Below are 20,735 nucleotides of genomic sequence, written 5' to 3' on the forward strand. Positions count from 1 at the left end.
CAGATTCCAGTTGGGGTAAAGGGTGGTGAAATTCTGGATCTGCCAAAGGCGTAATAGAGAGTCCTATCTTTGAATTATCTAGATTGGGCTGGCGTTCTTTGTGTGTTTGACCTTTTTGGTCTGATGTTTTCCTCTCCAAGTGAGTGTTGCAGCTGGGTTCACCGCACATAATCATCTTTGACGGCCCTTCCGAATGAATCATGGCCCTGTGGCAAAAGCCCTTCGGCAGAGAGGGTGCTGATTGCTTGGGGTTGGTCCGGCTATATGACAAGTTTGGCAGTAGTTGTTTTCGTTCTGTGTCTTTAAAAACACGCCTCAAAACAATATTATAGTCCTGTAAAATGGCCCTATATTTCAGTAGCATTTTAGGGGTAGCTGAGTAAGAAAATGTCAGCGTGAGTCTAGTGTGCTGGGGGTCCGTGCAAAGCAAGTTTATCGCGACCAGAGTGTTGCAATGGATATTTAGTAAAAGCTTAAAGTTTCTCTTCACACTGTCGATTGATTTCCAGTAAGGCAGCATACCATTAAAAGGATATATATCCAGAGCTACTTGAGTACTTTGTAGGATCAGGTCCCTACTTTCGCTTTTGTTGTTTTTAATATTTGTAGTCTCTTAGTTGCACCCCTGTACATGATGGTCTAGAGGGAGGCCAACGCTATGGTCGGTCTCTTTAGTACTGAGTTGGCTATTTTTGGCTGTCAGGAGCACCAACTCCGCCAGGAGAGACGTTACCTTTTCTAATTTGATATTAATTTCCTCCACTGTTCTTGCAGTCAGCAGACAGTGGTCCGCGAGTATTTCTGCATAGAGCGGTGCCCCCTCAGATGGTAGTTCATGGGATAATTCATGAGCGCTCATCTCAGCATTCTCCCCTGGGTGATCTCCGCCCATTAAAGCATCCCCACCTACCTGGGAATGAGTTCTGTTTGGTGTGGTAGGTTCTGAGTTCTGTGCTTTTACAAAATCGTCCATTTTGCTCTGCTTGCTCTTCTGTGGGCTCCCTTCTGGAGATGAGGCCGGTCGTTTCTTTTTCCTAGGCATTTTCCAGGGATAGAGCCGCTGTAAATCAAAGCAGCTTCTGCTGTAAATCAGGAAGCTCAGAGTCTACCCACGATAGGACGTCTAATCTCCACTCCTGCTGAGCTGGAGCTAATTAGGGCCTTCTCCGGAGCTCTCCAGACTTTCTGTAACTCAGGCCCTTGACCTAAGCTTTGTAAATTAATAGCTGCCAACTAACAAAAATAAAGTACTGAGGCTGATAAAAGCTAATAAAAACTGATAAAAAGCTAGTAAAAACTGATAAAAATAATAAAAACAGCATCAACTGATGCGGAGTTCAAGTCGACGCTACTACTAACGACGGCGCCATCAGTAATTAATCAGTAATGGGACCAGGGGTTTGGACCTTTCCATTCTAATTTTCCATCAGTGTTATCTTTCATGTGGGCATCTGGGGGTGGGGGGAAATGAGCAACAGGGACCTTTCAAAAATATGTGGTTCAACACTCAGGGGCTTTTGAACACACTTCAGTGTGCTTTCTGCCCAAACATGTTAAGCCCTCACTTTTGTTTAGGTTAAAGGTAAAGGTAAGGGGACCCCTGACCATTAGGTCCAGTCATGACCGACTCTGGGGTTGCAGCGATCATCTCGCTTTATTGGCTGAGGGATCTGGCGTACAGCTTCTGGGTCATGTGGCCAGCATGACTAAGCCGCTTCTGGCGAACCAGAGCAGCGCACAGAAATGCCAGTTACCTTCCCGCCGGAGCAGTACCTATTTATCTACTTGCACTTTGACGTGCTTTCAAACTGCTAGGTTGGCAGGAGCAGGGACCGAGCAAGGGAGCTCATATTCGAACCGCCGACCTTCTAATCGGCAAGCCCTAGGCTCTGTGGTTTAACCCACAGCACCACCCACATAGCTGCTTTTCTACCACCCTAATCAAAATGGCAGGGACGCAGGTGGCGCTGTGGGTTAAAGCCTCAGCGCCTAGGACTTGCCGATCGAAAGGTCGGCGGTTCGAATCCCTGCGGCGGGGTGCGCTCCCGCTGCTCGGTCCCAGCGCCTCCAACCTAGCAGTTTGAAAGCACCTCCGGGTGCAAGTAGATAAATAGGAACCGCTTACCAGCGGGAAGGTAAACGGCGTTTCCGTGTGCGGCTCTGGCTCGCCAGAGCAGCGATGTCACGCTGGCCACGTGACCCGGAAGTGTCTCCGGACAGCGCTGGCCCCTGGCCTCTTAAGTGAGATGGGTGCACAACCCCAGAGTCTGGCAAGACTGGCCCGTACGGGCAGGGGTACCTTTACCTTTACCTTTAATCAAAATGGCAAGGTGTCTGTGAGTCTTTATCAAAAGCAGCAAAAACTGTACACAAAAGTTTAAGCAGATTCTGCAGGAGAGACTGCTCTGCTGCCTTTATAAAACACACCCTAGCATATGGAAATGATGCATATGTAGATCTAGCAAGATGCAGATTAACGCCCTCTTCCATTAACTATGACTTCAGTGATGGGGGAGGCCCTTTACAGAGTATTTTGTCAAATTGCTATTGAAGTGCTTCTACTGACCCTCTTTTAAAAGGGGTTGGGGCAAGCAGTGGGGGGTGGGGATATGCAAAGGGGAATTTTGGCCAAGCTGTGAGGGGATAGATGAGGAGGTGGGAGAGTTGTAAAGGAAGGGAGGGCAAAGACTGAGGATCCATTAGCAGGGTCAAAACACTAGACATCACTTCTACAGGGTCGAGGACATGCAGGTCCCTGAACCCGCTGCAGTTTGCACTAGGCACATGGTGCTTCTTGTAGCTTACTTCAAAGATCGCTCCTCATTCTCCACCCCCCACCCTGCACATGAAATATTAACGATGTCATCTGCTTCCAAATTTCAGGGCAAAGATGGTGGCTTCATCGTCCGAGACTCCATCAGCAATACAGGAAAATATACAGTCTCTGTGTTTGGCAAGTCATCTGGGTAAGTGTGGCCTGCTGTTGTGGGAACAAGATGACCACGCATTACACTAAGGTAAAGGTAAAGGTACCCCTGCCCATACGGGCCAGTCTTGACAGACTCTGGGGTTGTGCGCCCATCTCACGCAAGAGGCCAGGGGCCAGCGCTGTCCGGAGACACTTCCGGGTCACATGGCCAGTGTGACATCGCTGCTCTGGCGAGCCAGAGCTGCACACGGAAACGCCGTTTACCTTCCCGCTGGTAAGCGGTCCCTATTTATCTACTTGCACCCGGAGGTGCTTTCGAACTGCTAGGTTGGCAGGCGCTGGGACCGAGCAGCGGGAGCGCACCCCACAGCAGGGATTCGAACCGCCGACCTTTCGATCGGCAAGTCCTAGGCGCTGAGGCTTTAACCCACAGCGCCACCTGTGTCCCTACGCATTACACTAGTCCTCAGTAAAAACCTCAACAGTAGGACAGATATGTGGATGAGCTCCAGATGGAGGATAGCATCTGTTCTAGCCTGCTCCTGGTGCAACCCGCTAATTGCTTGCAGCCCTCATCTTCCCTCTGCTTGGCCCTGATACCCCCCCCCCCGTACCTTCACAACAATAGATGAAGAGGAAAGAGAGAGATAATGAATGGAAGATGCTTGTGTCTATGAGTACCTGCTGGAGGTATGTGGGTTTTGTGTGCATGAGGAAGATGGGATGGATGGATGGATGGATGGATGGATGGATGGATGGATGGAAAGGGAGAAAAAGAGAGAAAAGGGTGTCCCTACGCATTTTGGGCTTTGACCCTGCCTAGCACTTCACTCCTGGGGGAATGTGCCCTTTGACTCAACGGATGCTGGTTCATTAGCACACTTGGGAATACTGCCCCACCCACCTCAGTCTCATATTCTGCAACTTTCCTCAGAAAATAGGGACATTCTCTTCGAGTCTGTACCTGACCTGCTCTCATCTGCCTACCTTATTACTTACAACCAGTCAAAGTGTGGCTTTGCTTGTCATTGGCTCTGGCTCCACATATAGCTGCCACCACTTTGGCTTCAGAAAAGGCTGCTCAGCCCTGTGCTTATCCCTTCCATCCTTCTCATGTTATTGCTCTTAACTTGTTGTGCAGCAATGGTTGAAATCCATCAATGGCATTCCTTGGAATTATCGGTTTTCCTTTAGTCACACCTTAGGAGTCATGAACTCCAGAATTCATCATTACCCTACTGGTCACCAATCCACAATTGATTTCACAGGGACCCCCAGGGGATGATCCGCCATTACGTTGTGTGCTCCACACCCCAGAACCAGTATTTCCTGGCAGAGAAGCACCTCTTCAACACCATCCCAGAGCTGATCAACTACCACCAACATAATGCAGCAGGTGAGGAAGAAATGGCTGAGGCACAAAGATACTTGCCGACTTTTACGATGGGGGTGGGGGAAGGGGAGGGATAAATGCCAACAGCTTGATAAAGGCAAAGAAGGTCAACAACATATTTTAATTTATTACCCATCCTTTGCCCTAAGATCCCAGGGCAGGTCAAAACAGTTTAAAATGCAGTTTAAAACTGTTTAAAAACTTATAATTAAAAAATGCAAACACAAAAAATAGTGTGGCTCTTGAAAATAAATGTTTACAGAGTATAAAGAGGTAGAAAGAACTCCTACCCCTCAGAGGTTTCTCCCAACATTTGACTGAAATCTGCCCCACTGCAATTTGACCTGTTGCGTCTTCTCCTGTCCTCTCAAGCAACAAGTATCTTCCATCATCAGTTGTTTGAAGGCAGTTATCATGCTTCCCCCTCATCTTCTATTCTCCAAATGAAACATGCCCAATTCTTTCAACCATTCCTTTGGGCTTGGTTTCCAGATATCGCCTCATCCAAGTCACTGACCTCTGGAAACGCTCCGTTCTGTCAATGCCTGCATACACACCATACATTTAAAACACATGACTTCTCTCAAAGAATCCTGAGAACTGCAGTTTTAGAATAGAATAGACTTTATTTGCGTAGCCGACAGGCCATAGCATCAAAGGACAAACACCGACAAAAATACATTGCGAATATAGTTACCATAAAATTTTATGACCTATTAAAACCCTAGGTAGAAGCTGGATTATCATTCATCCATGACTCTATGTCCCATGGGCGGCGGCCTTTTCTCTGATAGATTGTTCCAGGTCGGTTAAGTGAATAGACCAGCCAAATTGAAAGATTATAAATATAAATATAACCTCGGAGGGATGGTCAGGACAGGGAGAAAGATAATAATAATCAGATGCAGATAAATTAATAATCTCATTACTTAAAACTTGGCAGAGGTAAGCACATTCAAAGCACATTCATGGGCCATGCTTTCCCTCAGATACCTCTCGACAAGGTAGTTTACCCCTCATAGATATATAATTCCCATTTAGCAAATCACAGCGCCTAGAACTCTTTGGTGGGAGGGTTGTGCTTTAAAGGTAAAGTATGTGCATAACTTGTAGCTGCACAAGGACTAAACTATAGTTCTCATGACTCTTTGAGGGAAGCAATGTGTTTTAAATGCATGGGGGTGTGCACAGCCAGTGTCCTTAAAACGTGGTACCCAGATCTTGACACCATATTCCTGATGTGGCCTGATTTACACAGGATAGAACCAAGCTATTACTCTTCATGTATTGCACACTGTGCTTCTGTTTACACAGCCTAAGATTGCATTAACATAACTTACACAAGCTGCACAAATTGGGCTTGTCGTCTTGATGCGGAATTCGGATATCTTTAGCATAGAATATATACAGCTCTGTTTATAATATACATGGTAATACAATTTATATTGCTTTTCATCTATATTATTATGAACGCACTACTTCAAAATATAATTGTTTTGATGCACCCTAGGGCTTATTTCCAGACTGAAGTACCCTGTGTCATCACACCAGAGAACTGCTCCTTCCACGGCAGGACTTGGATATGGTAATATTTAAATGCTCTTCATTTGGGATTTATCTGTGTGTTGCACCTTCACATTTACTGTCTTTCTATTGCTCCCCTGCAGTGAAAGTGGGCTTGGGATAGGTGAACCAAGCAGCTGTTCTTGCTGCTTTCCCCTCTGTATCAGTGGTGGGAAATGTGTTTCCCTCTGGATGTTGTTTGACTACATTTCCCAGCATCCCTGACCTTTAGCCATGCTGACTAGGACTGATGGGAGCTGGAGTCCACAAGTTGCCCAGCCCAGTTCTAAGAATCCTTCTTCCCACAATGATTCACACCTCACACTGTGCTTTGTGTTGATTCTAGGGGCATGGGAGATTGATCCAAAGGACCTAACATTCCTCAAGGAGCTGGGGACAGGGCAATTTGGGGTGGTGAAGCACGGGAAATGGAGAGGCCAGCATGATGTGGCAGTGAAGATGATCAAAGAAGGCTCCATGTCAGAGGATGCATTCATCGAAGAAGCCAAAGTCATGATGTGAGTAGCAAAGAACTTTATATTGGTCTCTTTGTCTGTCTCTCTTTTTCTGGATAGATTCTTATTTCTTCTGGGATAAGGGTGGGGTACATTGAGAACACTGGACTACAAGTCCCAGGGGTGGTGGAAGTTAGAGCCCAGTAACATCTGCAAGGCCACTGTTTCCCCATCCCTGCTTAATTGATGATACCAAGAATTAAGAGCACGTCCATTTATTGAGCAGTCTTTCTGGTTTGCTACCACAAAGATAGCACAGAGGTTTGGTAAATTGAGCATCAAGTCTGGTTTGTTTGTGGGGTAGTTATAAGTCAATAATCATTCATCCTGATTTCTCCGTGCAGTGGTTTTGCATCTTCCCTGTCATTTCACATTTTTGGGCATATTTCACCGTCACTTTCTTAAACAGCAAAACTTACAACAGTAAGGAGGATTTGTTGCTTCAGGATGAAAGAGGACTTTTATGCATTTTTAACTTTGCAAACTGAAACGTCCTTGTGCTGTATGTGCTTGAAGCCCTCCCACAGAATACTGATAGTCTGAAGGTACCCTAAATCTGCTTGAAAAACATGTGCTGAGAGACTGAAAGGGAACCAAACGAGCATTTAGCCCACCCCCTCCTGTCAAATCTCCCATTTATTGGTTTTCCTCCACAGGCACAGCTATTACAGCCAGAGTCATCACCCCAAATGACTCAAATCAAAACACACAAAGTTATCCACAGTCTTTTTGAAAACCACAGGGATAGAGAACCTGTGCTCCTCCAGATGTCACTGGACTTCAGCTCCCATCAGCCCAAGCCAACATGGCCAGTGGCCAAGGATAATGGGAACTATAGTCTGCCAACATCTGGAAGGCAACAGGTTCCCCATCCTGGAAACAGAAGAACATGGTTGTTGTTTTTTTAACATTTACTTGTGCTCTTGTGGAGAATAATAATAAATGAAAATGGGAAGGTCCATAGCCCAGTGACAGAATATTTGCTTTCATGGCAGAATACCCCCATGGCAACTCCCAAGTAGAGCTAACAGAGACACCTGTCTCAAATTATCTAGAGCCACTGCCAGTCTTCGTAGAGAAGTATAAATGGACAAATGATTATTTTTCTTCCCCTAGAGTACTGTGGAGAATCTCAAGAGGCAGCTCTGCATTCTGCCGCCAAGTTACTGGGAATCACAAGGGGGAAGAGTTCTGTTGTACTCAAATCCTGCTTTTAGGGCTTCCCAGAGACATCCTGTTGGTCAGGATGCTGGACTAGATGAGCCTTTGGCAAGCCTCTTCTTATGTTCTTGTGATGTTTTCTCACTCCAGGAACCTCTCACACGAGAAGCTAGTGCAGCTATTTGGAGTCTGCACGAAGGAGAGGCCAATACTGATCGTCACTGAGTACCTCTCCAAAGGTTGCCTCTTGACTTACCTGCGGGACACTCGGCGGTCCCTCCAGGGCACGGAGCTTCTAGAGATGTGCAAGGATGTCTGCGAGGCCATGGGGTATCTGGAATCCAAGCAGTTCCTGCACAGAGACCTGGTAGGTGATTGCTTTTCAACTGCTCCATCTGAAGTAAATTGGGGTGTGTGTGTGCCTAATAGGGAGAAGGCCTCCTTGTTAGTAGCACCCTGGCTATGGAATAACTTCCCCAGAGAAGAGCACCTGCTTGTTGATTGAGCTCTTTCCCTCACATTTTGAACATAATGTTTTATTATTTTTAGAAAAATCTGGCCTCTCAGTGCTGTGAACCAAGTCTTATTTTATCTTCTCTGCTGCTGATTGGAAAAGTGGAACATAGGAAACTTCATTTTACCCACTCAGACCACTGGCCTATGCAGCTCTGTTGTCTACACTGATTGGCAGCCGCTCTCCAGTGTTTCAGGTGGGGGACACGCCCTGCCCTACCTGGAGGTGCTGGGGACTGATCCTGAGACCTTCCGCATACAAAGCAGATGCTCTACCGCTGAGCAATGGCCCTGGGTTTTGTGCTTTTTCTCTGCTAGAAAGGAGGTCTTCCTGCCGCATTCTTTTTTTTATTGCATTTGTAATAACTGTATTTTGTAAGTTACTGTTGTTGTGTTTTATTCCTGCTCTGGTAGCCACCCAGCTAACGTATGTTGAGACCATATTCTCTTTTATCTCTGCCACAGGCTGCTCGCAACTGTTTGATCAGTGAACAAGGTGTTGTCAAAGTCTCAGATTTTGGCCTCTCCAGGTCAGTTTGTGTGCATATGCATGTGTAGGAAGCTGAGGTTGCTTAGCTTTTTCTCTGTTTAACTTTGTATATGCCTTTTTTCTTATTCCCTTTCTCATTATGGCTGTCATTCTATTGTTCCTCCTCAGCCTCTTTGTTTGCATCCTTCACTGCAGCTACCATTTCGGACTACCTCTTTTTATTTTAGGTTTAACAACTGATTAAACAACTCTTAGTCGGTTATTATTATTTAAGACATAAAGTGCTCAACGTTTCCTAAGCATGGCACATACATTAAAATAGAAGACAGCCCTGCCCAGAGGCCCACAATCTGACATGCTACAAAGGAAAAATAAATGAGGAGGGAAGAGGAAAGCTAGCACTGGAGCTGGTGCTCCTTCTCCGGACAGTGGTGTGATGGAAGGCAGGCTGGTCTTTCGCCAGCCGTGATATTCTTACTGAGAAGCAGGAGGTGCTCACCTAGCTCATAAGAGCCTTAGTTGTTTGTTTAAGTGCACAAACTTGCAAATGATAAGATACAACAGTTTTAATGGTTTTGACAAAAAGCATAGATAATGTCTTTTCAAGGAAGCATTTGGCGTGGTTTGCAGTGCAATCCTATTAACTCAGAAGCTGCATTTGAGTTTAGTAGAGCTTACTCCTAGGCAAGTGTATAGCAGGGAAGGGCAATCCTTTTCAACCCAAAGGTCACATTTCCTACTGGCCAGCCTTCTTGGAGTCTCCTAGCCACAGAAGTCAGTTTGTTTTTCCAAAGTGGATGTGTTGTACCAGAGTGAAAGAGCACTTCTGTTATGCAAACTTAATTTTCCTCTATGTGAGTGAATGTCTCCAACAACATACTGATAATCCGAAGGCAACCTTTTCTGCTTAAGAGAGTCTTGGGGGAAGGCACTTTAAAAGGATAGGATAATGATCGACTGATGGGAAGACATATAATTTCCATGCAAACAAATCAGGATGAATGCAGGTTCTTGTATAACCTTCCTGCAAGCAAGTAAGAATGGATGTGCATTGCTCAGTGAAGAGCAAACATTGTTTAATCTCCACAGAAGCTTTGTGCACACAAATTGGAATGAATGATCATCCTGAGGAGCTTTTAGGCTTTTAGGAAGCACAAGATCCTGTAAGGCAAACATATAAACTAGCACAACCAAAATCTGTCTACACAGGTACGTCTTGGATGATGACTACATTAGCTCCATGGGATCCAAATTTCCAGTCCGGTGGTCCCCTCCAGAGGTTCTTTTGTACAGCAAGTTCAGCAGCAAATCGGACATTTGGGCTTTTGGTGAGCTGAAATTGTGTACCACCTGGAATAGCCAGAGGATGAACTTTCTATGGCAGTAGATTTAAGGACAGGCAAATGAACGGAACCCTACCTGAAATAGGGAAGGCATTAAGAACACTGTGCTGCTGATGTGACTTGCAGGCCCCAGAATAGATGTGAGGGCTAGGCCTTTAAGAACTCACAGTAGATCCTAGGGATAGGGAACAGTGTTCATAGGGCTTTGGGGTATATTTAATATACATACATTGCCATATCTGACTATAAATACAAAACAAGGAGACACTGGAGCTTAAACAGTAGAGACTTAAGAGGTGCTAAAGGACTGTAATCAATCCTCCATTTTTTTTGCCATGGCCCATTAGGAGGCAGCTTCCATGTAGAACACAGAGGTCACCCCAAGATAAGGGGTTGAGCCAATGATTCCAAGTTCCATTATGGTGCTTTCCTGACTGACAGGTGTCCTGATGTGGGAGATTTACACCTTGGGGAAGATGCCCTACGAGAGGTTTAGCAACAGCGAGACCACTGAGCATGTGACCAAAGGGCTGCGTCTCTATCGCCCCCAGCTGGCCTCTGAGAGAGTCTATGCCATCATGTACAGCTGTTGGCATGAGGTAAGGCTTCCTGTAAACTGCCCCAGTTGCTTGCTTATTTATTAGCAATACTTGCATGTCACCCAGTAATGAAGTTCTCTCTTTTTACCATAAATCAGGAACTGTAAATGGTAAAATGCAATAACTCCAGTTATCGCCAGACCCTGGGACCGCTGGAGGATTGGTGGCTCCTCTTGGCAATCCGTGTGGTGCGCGCTGGATCACAAGTCCCTCCTCGTTCCCAGGATCCGGGCAACTGAGCCTCCTGCCTGGCTTGCCAAACTGTTATAAGAAAAACTGCTCCCTTTCCCTTATGAGGTATTCTGGAGCCCACATAGAGTCCTTAAGTGGGTTCCCTATTGGTAGGAAAAAATAACAGAGGCCAACCAGAGTATATTGAGAAGCAAAGCGGCTAGTAAACCTGATCTTTATTAAAGGAACTGCTACAGCAGGTTCCCCACTCACCACATACAGGAGGGAGGAGAACCCTGAACAATGGTGCGCATCATACATTCATTGCAGAAGAAGGCGGTCTACAGCAGAAATCCTACCCGCCCGAATACCTGATAATGGTCACTGATTGCATTACCTGGGCAGTCTGGCCTTTCTTTTGTGATGGTTAATACTTTAGTTCCTGAATCCAGGTCACAGGCTCACCCTATTCATACACAAATGTGCCCTTAAGACAGGATTTGCAAGCAAAAAGACAATGGGAAGGCTTTCTCCCTTTCCCTTCCTTACTGCAGAGGAGTATTTGAGGTCATTGGGAGAGTCAAAATGGCTTCAGGATTGCTCTCCCATACTATTTCAGACACATGGTTCATATATTTAGATATGTGTGCATTTATGAATATTTATTCTTTATTAAAGTTTTTATAACACAGGGGTTTTGTTGCTTGAAACAGAGCAGGATTCATTGTTTTTGCTGTTGTTAGATGAGCATCCTTATAAATTTTGGTTTTATTGTATTTTTGTTCTATTTGTTTTTAAATAACTGACAAACTTTTGGTATTTTATATGAATTGCTTGGATACATTTTTGTAGAAAGCAATGGATAAATGTAATAAATAACAGTACATTGATGTCTCTTAAGTAAACAACCTTATTGGTATAAGCTTTCCCCTCTTTTCTGTTCTTTTGCTCCAGAAAGCAGATGAGCGTCCCACCTTCCAAGTCCTTCTGAACCTCATTTTGGATTTAGCAAATGAAGACCCCTGAACTGCCACCATCCAATCGCTCTTTTACCATGTACTGCTTATTTTTGTATGTTCGCTCCAGAATTTCTAGATGGACAATGAATGGCTGGATCTACATCATGACAAAAGTAACTGGATCTATCAGACAATACCAGATTCTTTTCGTCTGCCTCACGTGTAATAACTGGCTTGTATCTGAATTCACTGAAGTGCTAAAGAAGATCTAACTTATGGCAGCAAGTGCTGGCTGGGTACTATTTTCCTCTTCAGCAGAGTAAATCCCTTTTGATGCAGTATCATAGCTCTCTACCTGTAACTTGAAATGGCATTATGGGATTCAAATAATTTTTCAAGGATGATGTCATTGTTTGGAAACTTGTTTTGCTATGATGAAATAACAATTACAAGAAATAATATGAAAATGAAATATATAAAAGGGAAATATACCCAATTGTTTATCATATTTCCTAGATACTTCTACCACCACATCTTGCTACCCTTTCCAGTCACCTAGTCCTCTGCCATTTGCTTTCAATGGCCCAAGTTGCAAATTTATTTATTTAGGTTAACATTTTGTTTAAAAGGTTGAATTTACAGTTACACTCATGCACTCACACATTCCCCATCCCATAAATTAGATTTGGTATGCTGATAAATATTCCACCGTGGCCCTTCTGCTGCAAAAGGAAGGGGGAAATCTCAACAAGGGGATGTGAATAAACTGAGGCTCCACTCCAGGATAATAAAGGAACTGGGTTTTTAGAAACAAAATAAAAAAATTCCTTCCAGTAGCACCTTAGAAACCAACTAAGTTTGTTATTGGTATGAGCTTTCGTGTGCATGCACACTTCTTCAGATACTTCACATATCTGATGAAATGCACACGAAAGCTTACACCCAGAGCAAACTTAGTTGGTCTCTACGGTGCTACTGGACAATTTTATAATTTATTTTGACTGCATCAGACCAACACGGCTACTTACCTGAATTTAGGACATTAGTGAGGGGAGGTGTGTGGCCCTCCAGATGTTCTAATTAAATTATTAATACTAATTGTCAATCAGAATTTGGTATCAAATTGATATGCGGGAGGGACAAAGCAATGTGTAAGACTTCTGGTAAGATCAGTCACAGCAAAATCAGCATAATGTTAATGATTTTTATGCAAGAAAACACGACACGGCGAAGCTCTACACAGGAAGGAAAAGGATGTCATAGAATGTGTTGTGGACTCTTTTTCCTCATGGGACAGATACTATGCCCACAATGTGTGTGTTGCAGGATGTGTGAGGGGGAAGGCTGAGTGGTTTACAACAACCCTATTTGAGAGTGATGACAGAGAAGGCTGCGGAAGGGTTGGAGGCAGTAGCTTAAAACATCAATGTAATGTAGCTCACTTCTCCCCGCATTGCACGGAGCAGAGATGAGGTTGAGAGAGAGAGGCTTACATCTCCCACATTGCAGGATGCTAGGTGTGTGTTGAGGGTCACAGCCAGAATTAATGGGTGCCCTGAGGGCTGTTATCTCTGCATTGCAGTGCAATGAAGTGGGGGCAGAGGGTGTTTTGTGACATCTCTGCTGCAAACAGCTGCAGGCAAGACATCTTGGGTTATGAATTCACTCCATTCGCAGAGATCTCCAATAATGCTCTTTAGGACATAAATTAAAAAATTGTCCAATAGCACCTTTGTTGTTGTTTAGTCGTGTCCGACTCTTTGTGTCCCCATGGACCAGAGCACTCCAGGCACTCCTGTATTCCACTGCCTTCTGCAGTTTGGTCAGACTCATGCTGGTAGCTTTGAGAACACTATCCAACCATCTCGCCCTCTGTCGCCCCCTTCTCCTTGCGCCCTCCATCTTTCCCAGCATCAGGGTCTTTTCCAGGGAGTCTTCTCTTCTCATGAGGTGGCCAAAGTATTGGAATCTCAGCTTCAGGATCTGTCCTTCCAGTGAGCACCCAGGGCTGATTTCCTTTAGAATGGATAGGTTTGATCTTTTTGCCATCCATGGGACTCTCAAGAGTCTCCTCCAGCACCATAACCAGAAAGCATCAATTCTTCAGCGATCAGCCTTCTTTATGGTCCAGCTCTCACTTGTTCTGGGTATAAGCTTTTGTGTGCATGCACACTTCATCATGCACACGAAAGCTTACACTCAGAAAAAACTTTGTTGGTCTCTAAGGTGCTACTGGACAATTTTTTAATTTTTAAAAATTATTTCGACTGCCTCAGACCAACACGGCTACCTACCTGAATTTAGGACATTAGTGAGGGGAGATGCGTGACCTTTCAGATGTTCTAATTGAAATATTAATGCTAATTGTAATAACTCGATACGCATTTTCCCGGGAGCTGCATCATGTCTCTTCCTTCTGAGTAGGCGCGCGTGAAGCCGAGCTGCAGAACCCACCGGGTTCTTCTTGCCCGATGGCAACTCTACACGCCCCCCCCCCCATGCCGTAGCTCTATGGCCTCTCTCGCGCGCGCACAGCTCCGCCCACCGACGGAAAAGAGGAAGCGCTCTCGGGGATGAAGCCTTACTCGCGCGGTGCACTCTGGAAGCGGAAGCTTAGCACGCGCGCGCGCGCGGAGGGGACGGCCGGGGGCGGGGGCTAGCTGCACGTGAAGGTCGCCTGCCAGATCGCCGTCCTCTCTTCCCTTCCTCGCTTGCTCCGATCGGTCGCTGTCGTCTCACAGGTCGGGCCCGGCATGGACCCTTCGTCCGCCGCGGGAGACTTGGGGGCGGCCGTCAACGACCCGCAGCTGCAGCACTTCATTGAGGTGGAGACGCAGAAGCAGCGCTTCCAGCAGCTCGTGCACCAGATGACGGAGCTCTGCTGGGTAAGGAGGAGCTGATAGCCCGGGGCGCAGGCGGAGGCCTCCTTCGTGCTGCTCGCGGTTGACCTTTGGAACTCTCTGCCGCAAGATTCGCTGCAGCAGGCTGTGAGGATCGGGCCATAGCTGTCAACGTTTTCCCCCCTTTTAAGGGAAATTCTGAATAGGATTCATCGCAAGAAAAGGGAAAGGTTGACAGCTATGGATCGGGCAGAGTGTCCGGAAGAGGCGGTGGAGGGGGGGGGGAATCAGATGGAAATCATGATGGAAGAGGAAGAGGGCCGAGGGACCAAAGCCCACCCCCCACTCTTTCATGCTACGTGCAATTAACTTGCGGCACGTGCTGCCGCAAGATGGGGAGCAGATCCGCACGGTACATTTAAAACATATGATTTCCAACCCCCCACCAAGAATCATGGGAAATATAGTTTCCCCTTCAGAGGCACAGTTCTCGGACCCTTTACATTACAGAGCCCAATATTCTTTGGGGGAAGCTATGTTCTTTAAATGTGCGTTGAATGTGGATTTGCCTGTGGTGGTGAGACCAGAAATGTGCTTTAGAAGGTGGTCTAGCAAAATCGAGGAGGAAGACTTGTACCTCTGGGGTGATGTTTGGCTGTGATGTGGTTGCTCAATTTAAATTAATTTCCCCCCTACTGCAAGGTGATCCTCGGGGCTCCTGCCAACTCTATGATTCTGTCTCTGTCTATGTGTCGATGGACAGACGCTTTAGAAGTAGGTCATGCAAAGGACTGGTGTCCCTCTAGGGGTTAATTCTTTTTTTGTGGTACATACTGACTTGTGAAACTTACTGCTACAAGCTGCAGTGATGGCCCTTGTCTTGAGTGCCTTTAACAGGAGATCAAACAAAGTCACAATGAGCAAGGAGGACTGAAGGCTCTGGGAGCGAAGTCTTTCAGCCTACACATTCTTAACTGCTTTGAGGGTGCCCCCCCCACAAGCAGTGCATAAATTTTATGAAATAATACAGAAATTGTGGATACTGATGGCCCCTGGTTTGTTGTTGTTTAGTCATTTAGTTGTGTCCGACTCTTCGTGGCCCCATGGACCGGAGCATGTGAGGCACTCCTGTCTCCCACTGCCTCCCGCAGTTTGATCAAACTCATGCTGGTAGCTTCGAGAACACTGTCCAGCCATCTCGTCCTCTGTCGTTCCCTTCTCCTTGTGCCCTCCATCTTTCCCAACATCAGGGTCTTTTCCAGGGATTCTTCTCATGAGGTGGCCAAAGTATTGGAGCCTCAGCTTCACGATCTGTCCTTCCAGTGAGCACTCAGGGCTGATTTCCTGAAGAATGGATAGGTTTGATATTCTTGCAGTCCATGGGACTCTCAAGAGTCTCCTCCAGCACCATAATTCAAAAGCATCAATTCTTCGGCGATCGGCCTTCTTTATTGTCCAGCTCTCACTTCCATACATCACTACTGGGAAAACCATAGCTTTATGGATCTTTGTTGGCAAGGTGATGTCTCTTCTTTTTAAGATGCTGGAGCAGGGACCAGCAAGCCACTCCAGTATCCCTGCCAAGAACACTCCATGGACAAAGACAACAGGCCCCTGGTTTAGGTGGCTTTAAAAGACAATTGGATGAAGTCCTGGAGGAGGAGGAGAGGTTTATTGATTGGCTAAATAAAAGTTCTAGATTCTGAGGCTTTTGAATTCCCTGTGTTGCTGGAAACAACCAGTGGCTGTGCGTGTGGCTACTGGGAATTCAGTTCCTGGAAAGAAGCCACTGTGAGAAACTCGATGGTGGACTTAATGGACTATGGATCTGATCCAGCCATGGCTCTCTTTATGTTTGTATTGGCGGCCTTTGTTGAGTGGGTGCAAATTCACTGCTGCTTACACTCACCATCATAGCAGGGCTGCAACTTCTTTAATAGCTGTAATGTAGTAAGTGTAGTAAGTGGTGTTGGCATGGAGATATACTGGTGAGGACGTATACACCTATTGAAATTGCTGGTACTGTACTGCTGCTGATAATGCATGCAAGCAAAGAATGACAGATGGTGAGTGATGACTGGAATAATAGTCCAACAACATTGGGCATGGGGAGGGCATAGATTCCTCAGTCCTGTTTTACCTAGGCATGCAAAGAGATTGAACGTGAACCCTTCTTCATGAAAGAGTGTGCTGTACCACTAAGATATAGCTCCCAGGTGGAGACAGGCCATGAATCAGGAAACTGCAGGGGATATTGCAGTTTATTTTTTTATGTTAGCCTTCTCATCATTGAAACAGCTGTGGCGGCGGCACAGTGGAAGGCAATGAGGATGGAGACGCCACCTGGGTGTTTGTGTTCTGAGCCAGCTGTTCTGTTTAGAGTTACAGGACAGGAAATCCAGGCATGTCCCTCTTGTATGTTGCAAAAAGGGTGTGGGTGTGTTTTGGGACTGGTTCTGTGGTTCAAAATTCTGAACTGCTGGTGTCTCTTGAATGCCCCTAAGCCCTATATACTAGGAAGAGAAGGGGTATGTGTGTGCAAAAGGCACTAACTTCAATTCCTGGCATCTCCAGGTAGGGCTGGGAATGTTCCTCGTCAGAAATCACTGTCAGTAGTCAAAGTCAGTATAAGGCAGCTTCCTGTGTTCCTAAAAAATGCTTACTCTTCCATATCTTTAATAGGAGAAATGCATGGACAAGCCTGGCCCCAAGTTGGACAGCCGCGCGGAGACCTGCTTTGTGAACTGTGTGGAGCGCTTCATTGACACCAGTCAGTTCATTCTCAACCGACTGGAGCAGACACAGAAATCCAAGTCGCCCTTCTCCGAAAACCTCTCTGACTGATTTGGGTGCTGCAATGCCTCAGTTTCCTTCCTTAACGAGAAACCAACCTACTGAATTGAGAGAAGAGGAGGAGGTGGAGAACAAGGAGAACAAGCAGAAGAAAGGATCAAAGTTGTGAAGGACGTTGGCCTCCACATTCAGGACAGACTTCTGGGTTTCCTGGCCAATGTGAGCAGTTCTGGTTTTAAATTCCCATCTTGTGAACATTTAGCAGTCAGACAAGTGAAGCCTTGCTGATTCGCATGGGCTTGTGCTGCCCGGGTTTTTTTTTAATTTTGCTGTTGGATAACAAGAGCTTCACAGCAGAACTGTAGCATCAAACAACTTGCTTTCCCAGTGATGTGGCCAGGGAAGCACACCTATCAATATTCAATAATTTCTTCTGTTTTGAAATGAAGGGAACTGGGAGGTTTCAGACATGAATGTTGATCCTGGGAAAAGCAAAGGTGCCTTTTTAAAATGGTACTGTGTTTTAGCACGACTCTTTTAAGTGATATAAATTGCTCACCTGCAGCTTGAACATGTGGCTGAGTTGACCCTTTTGTAAACCGCAACTAGTGTTGCGGTTGAACAGAGGGAGGCTGACTTTGCTTGCTGTCATGTGCCATTTAAGGTGCATATTCAAGCCCTCCTTTACATAGCTAGGAAGAAGTAACCCCAGAGGACATGGGAACTGAATACCACTCATCTGGTCATGTAAATGTTTCACTTACCAAGTACAAAAGTCAATTTTAACTTTCTCCATTAATTCCTTTCCTGCTGATCAGTGGAATAAACATCAATTACATTCATTTTAAACTGCCTGTTGAGTCGGTGGTGATTCCTTCTGCTTTGATTGCTAGGGATTTAGAAATAGAAATAGGAATAAGGGGAGCTCTGGAAAATTTTCTCTTTGCCATTTTTGTCATTGGGATTTAAGCAGTTTTAAAGACTAAGGAAGCTGCTCCTAATCTGGCTGCAGTGGGTTTGGTGGAGGGAAACTGTTTTTCTCCATTGTTGTGCTAGACTGTGTGAATGACCTTGGCATTCTTTAGCTATAAGTTCAGAAAGAGAAAAGCTCAGACGTGGCTCTAAAGCAGAAACACAATTTGAGGAGTCGGTAATGTCAGCGTTAAATGATATTAAAGAAGGATTAGATCGTAACACAGCATCCGTTAATAAGTTGGAAAAAAGGATTGAACATTTAAGTACCGACTTGAAAGATAAGATACCCACACATACGCAGGTTAAGTACTTAATTGGTTCCAGAAGTCTGTTCTTAACCTGAAGTGGACTTTCCCATTGAAAGTAATGGAAAGTGGATTGATCTGTTCCAATCGATGAAAAATACCCCTAAAACAGCAATTTAACACGCATTTTACTGTCTAACGAGACCGTTGATCCATAAAATGAAGGCAATAATCAATGTACTGTACTATAAAATAAATAAGACAGTATTTTAGATGAAAAAAATTAAACATTTTTTCCCCCTTACGTGCACTGATGATAAATCAGTTTGGATGGGGGGCTTTTATCCATTTCTGAAGTCACACAATCAACCAGTAGCTGAACAGGGTTCTACACAGTCACAAAAACAAGTCACAAAAGTGAAGTCACAAATCAGTCCCATAAAATGAAGAACAAGTCACAGTCAAAAAACCGAAAAAGCCACACAAACCAAAACGCGAAAAGGAAACAGACGATGAAAAGTGACCCCTAAAACAGCAATTTTACATGAATTTTACTATCTAATGAGGCCATTGATCCATAAAATGAAGTACAAAATGAAAATGTGATTTCCCCCCCCCTTACCTGCGCTGATGATAGTCATTGTTTGGATGGGGGCTCAGGGTCCTCTTCCACAATCACAATCGGCTTGGCTCCCGTGATTCGTGGAGGCCTCAGAGAGCTCCCGTGGCTGGAGCCCAGTCGTGGAGCCGCTGCAGACCCCATGGATGTCAAGGCTTGGCTCCAGGCAGTGGCGAGGCCTCCAAGAGCTCGGACAACTTACCTCTGGGTTACAATAGTCCAGGGGTGTCAAATTCAAATTCATCGGGGGCCGCATCAGCAGTTTGGTCACCCTCAAAGGGCCGGTTTGAGTGTCTTCAAAGCCCATGACACCTTTAACAGCCGGATTAAGTAACGCAGAGCTTCTGGCTCATGGAACACTACACCTTGATTTCATTTGAATACATATATGAATATAAAAATTGTTTCCTGTTTGGCTTGGTGTTTAAGTTACACAAGATGTGCAGGTTTTAATTTTTCTCATTCCCCAAATTTTAATCAAGCATTTGTTTGGATTTTTTCCCCTTTGCTACCTACCCTAAACCTTTGAGGAGGGCGGGAACTAATGGCTGGACCCTGTAATAACATTGAGGAAAAAATTGCATGAAATAAACCAATTCCTTATCAGCTTTTTTCCCATATATAAACCAATTCCTTATCAGCTTTTTTCCCATATATAAACCAATTCCTTATCAGCTTTTTTTCCATATATAAATTTTTGCAACATGCACCCTGCGGAAGCCGCGCCTGATGTTATTTACGTATCGAATTTGCTTTTGAATCGCGAATCCCCAGAGGCAGAGGATGCTGTTCATTGGGCAGCGCGGAAACGCGCCTAAAGAAATAAATAAAGAAAAGCAAAGCAAAAGCACGCTGCCCCGAGTATTCACGGGGCGCGCTCCTGAAACACAAGCGCGCTCTCAGTCTCCCTCTCTCCAACGCGCGCGAAGCCGGCTCTGCCCTTCTCCGCGTTCCACCTTGCGCAGGCGCGCTGCGCTCCCGCCGGGACTTATTTCACCCCGGCGAGCCCGAAAAGAAGTTGAGAGCAGCGGCGGCAGCCTCCCATATCCAACCCCGCCCTCGCTGTGTCAAATAAGTCTCGGCTAGGTAACTGGAAGAGGGGGAGGTCTGTGCCTGCGCAGAAGGGACCCGAGGCGCCCTGCGTGCGCGCCACAGCGCAAGCTTCCCTCACAGATATATATAGACCAGGCTACACGTGCCACATGATGAGGTCTCGTGGGCCGGATTCGGCCCGTGTGCCTTGTGTCTGACACCCGTGCAATAGTCGTAACCCGAAAAAACGTAAGTTGAAGCGTTTGTAACCCGAGGCACCACTGTACTAAGAGATACATCAATTGCTGGTAAGTCTACACAAGTTATTAGTCCTCACCTCAAACAGTTTTTATAACTAGCTATCCACTCATATGCATATTACAAATGTGTGTTCCTCCTCACAAAAAAACCCATGTTTGGATAGCTTCCCTTCTGTCTGGTCTAAATAGATCTTTACTTGCCACAAGTGACCAATTCAGTAGTTGCATAGATGCATAGATGCTGGCATAGGAGAGTATTGACCACACTGACTGGCAGCAGGGTTTCCAACAGGGGTGTCTCCCAGCCTTACCCGGAGATGCTGGGGATTGAGCTT

General features: G+C 45.6%; 2 protein-coding genes across 3 annotated transcripts in view; both read left to right on the forward strand.

The window, feature by feature from the left end:
* Positions 1-12,137, forward strand: part of BTK (Bruton tyrosine kinase) — a 44,550-nt gene extending 32,413 nt beyond the window's left edge. For both annotated transcript variants that reach the window (XM_081896865.1, XM_081896866.1), the window contains 9 exons: positions 2,884-2,966; positions 4,198-4,325; positions 5,833-5,907; positions 6,232-6,403; positions 7,712-7,928; positions 8,540-8,604; positions 9,774-9,892; positions 10,349-10,506; positions 11,632-12,137. In XM_081896865.1, coding sequence (XP_081752991.1) covers positions 2,884-2,966; positions 4,198-4,325; positions 5,833-5,907; positions 6,232-6,403; positions 7,712-7,928; positions 8,540-8,604; positions 9,774-9,892; positions 10,349-10,506; positions 11,632-11,703 — 1,089 coding nt within the window. In that variant the 3' untranslated portion in view covers positions 11,704-12,137. The remainder of the gene's footprint in view (positions 1-2,883; positions 2,967-4,197; positions 4,326-5,832; positions 5,908-6,231; positions 6,404-7,711; positions 7,929-8,539; positions 8,605-9,773; positions 9,893-10,348; positions 10,507-11,631) is intronic.
* A 2,126-nt stretch (positions 12,138-14,263) lies between these two features.
* On the forward strand, positions 14,264-18,118 carry TIMM8A (translocase of inner mitochondrial membrane 8A). The gene is made up of 2 exons (XM_081896888.1): positions 14,264-14,521; positions 17,159-18,118. The coding sequence occupies exons 1-2, from the start codon at positions 14,390-14,392 to the stop codon at positions 17,318-17,320; spliced, it is 294 nt and encodes a 97-aa protein (XP_081753014.1). The 5' UTR covers positions 14,264-14,389; the 3' UTR covers positions 17,321-18,118.
* The last annotated feature ends 2,617 nt before the right edge of the window (positions 18,119-20,735 follow it).

Source organism: Podarcis melisellensis, assembly GCF_964234715.1.
Source record: "Podarcis melisellensis genome assembly, chromosome: Z".
NCBI lineage: Eukaryota > Metazoa > Chordata > Lepidosauria > Squamata > Lacertidae > Podarcis > Podarcis melisellensis.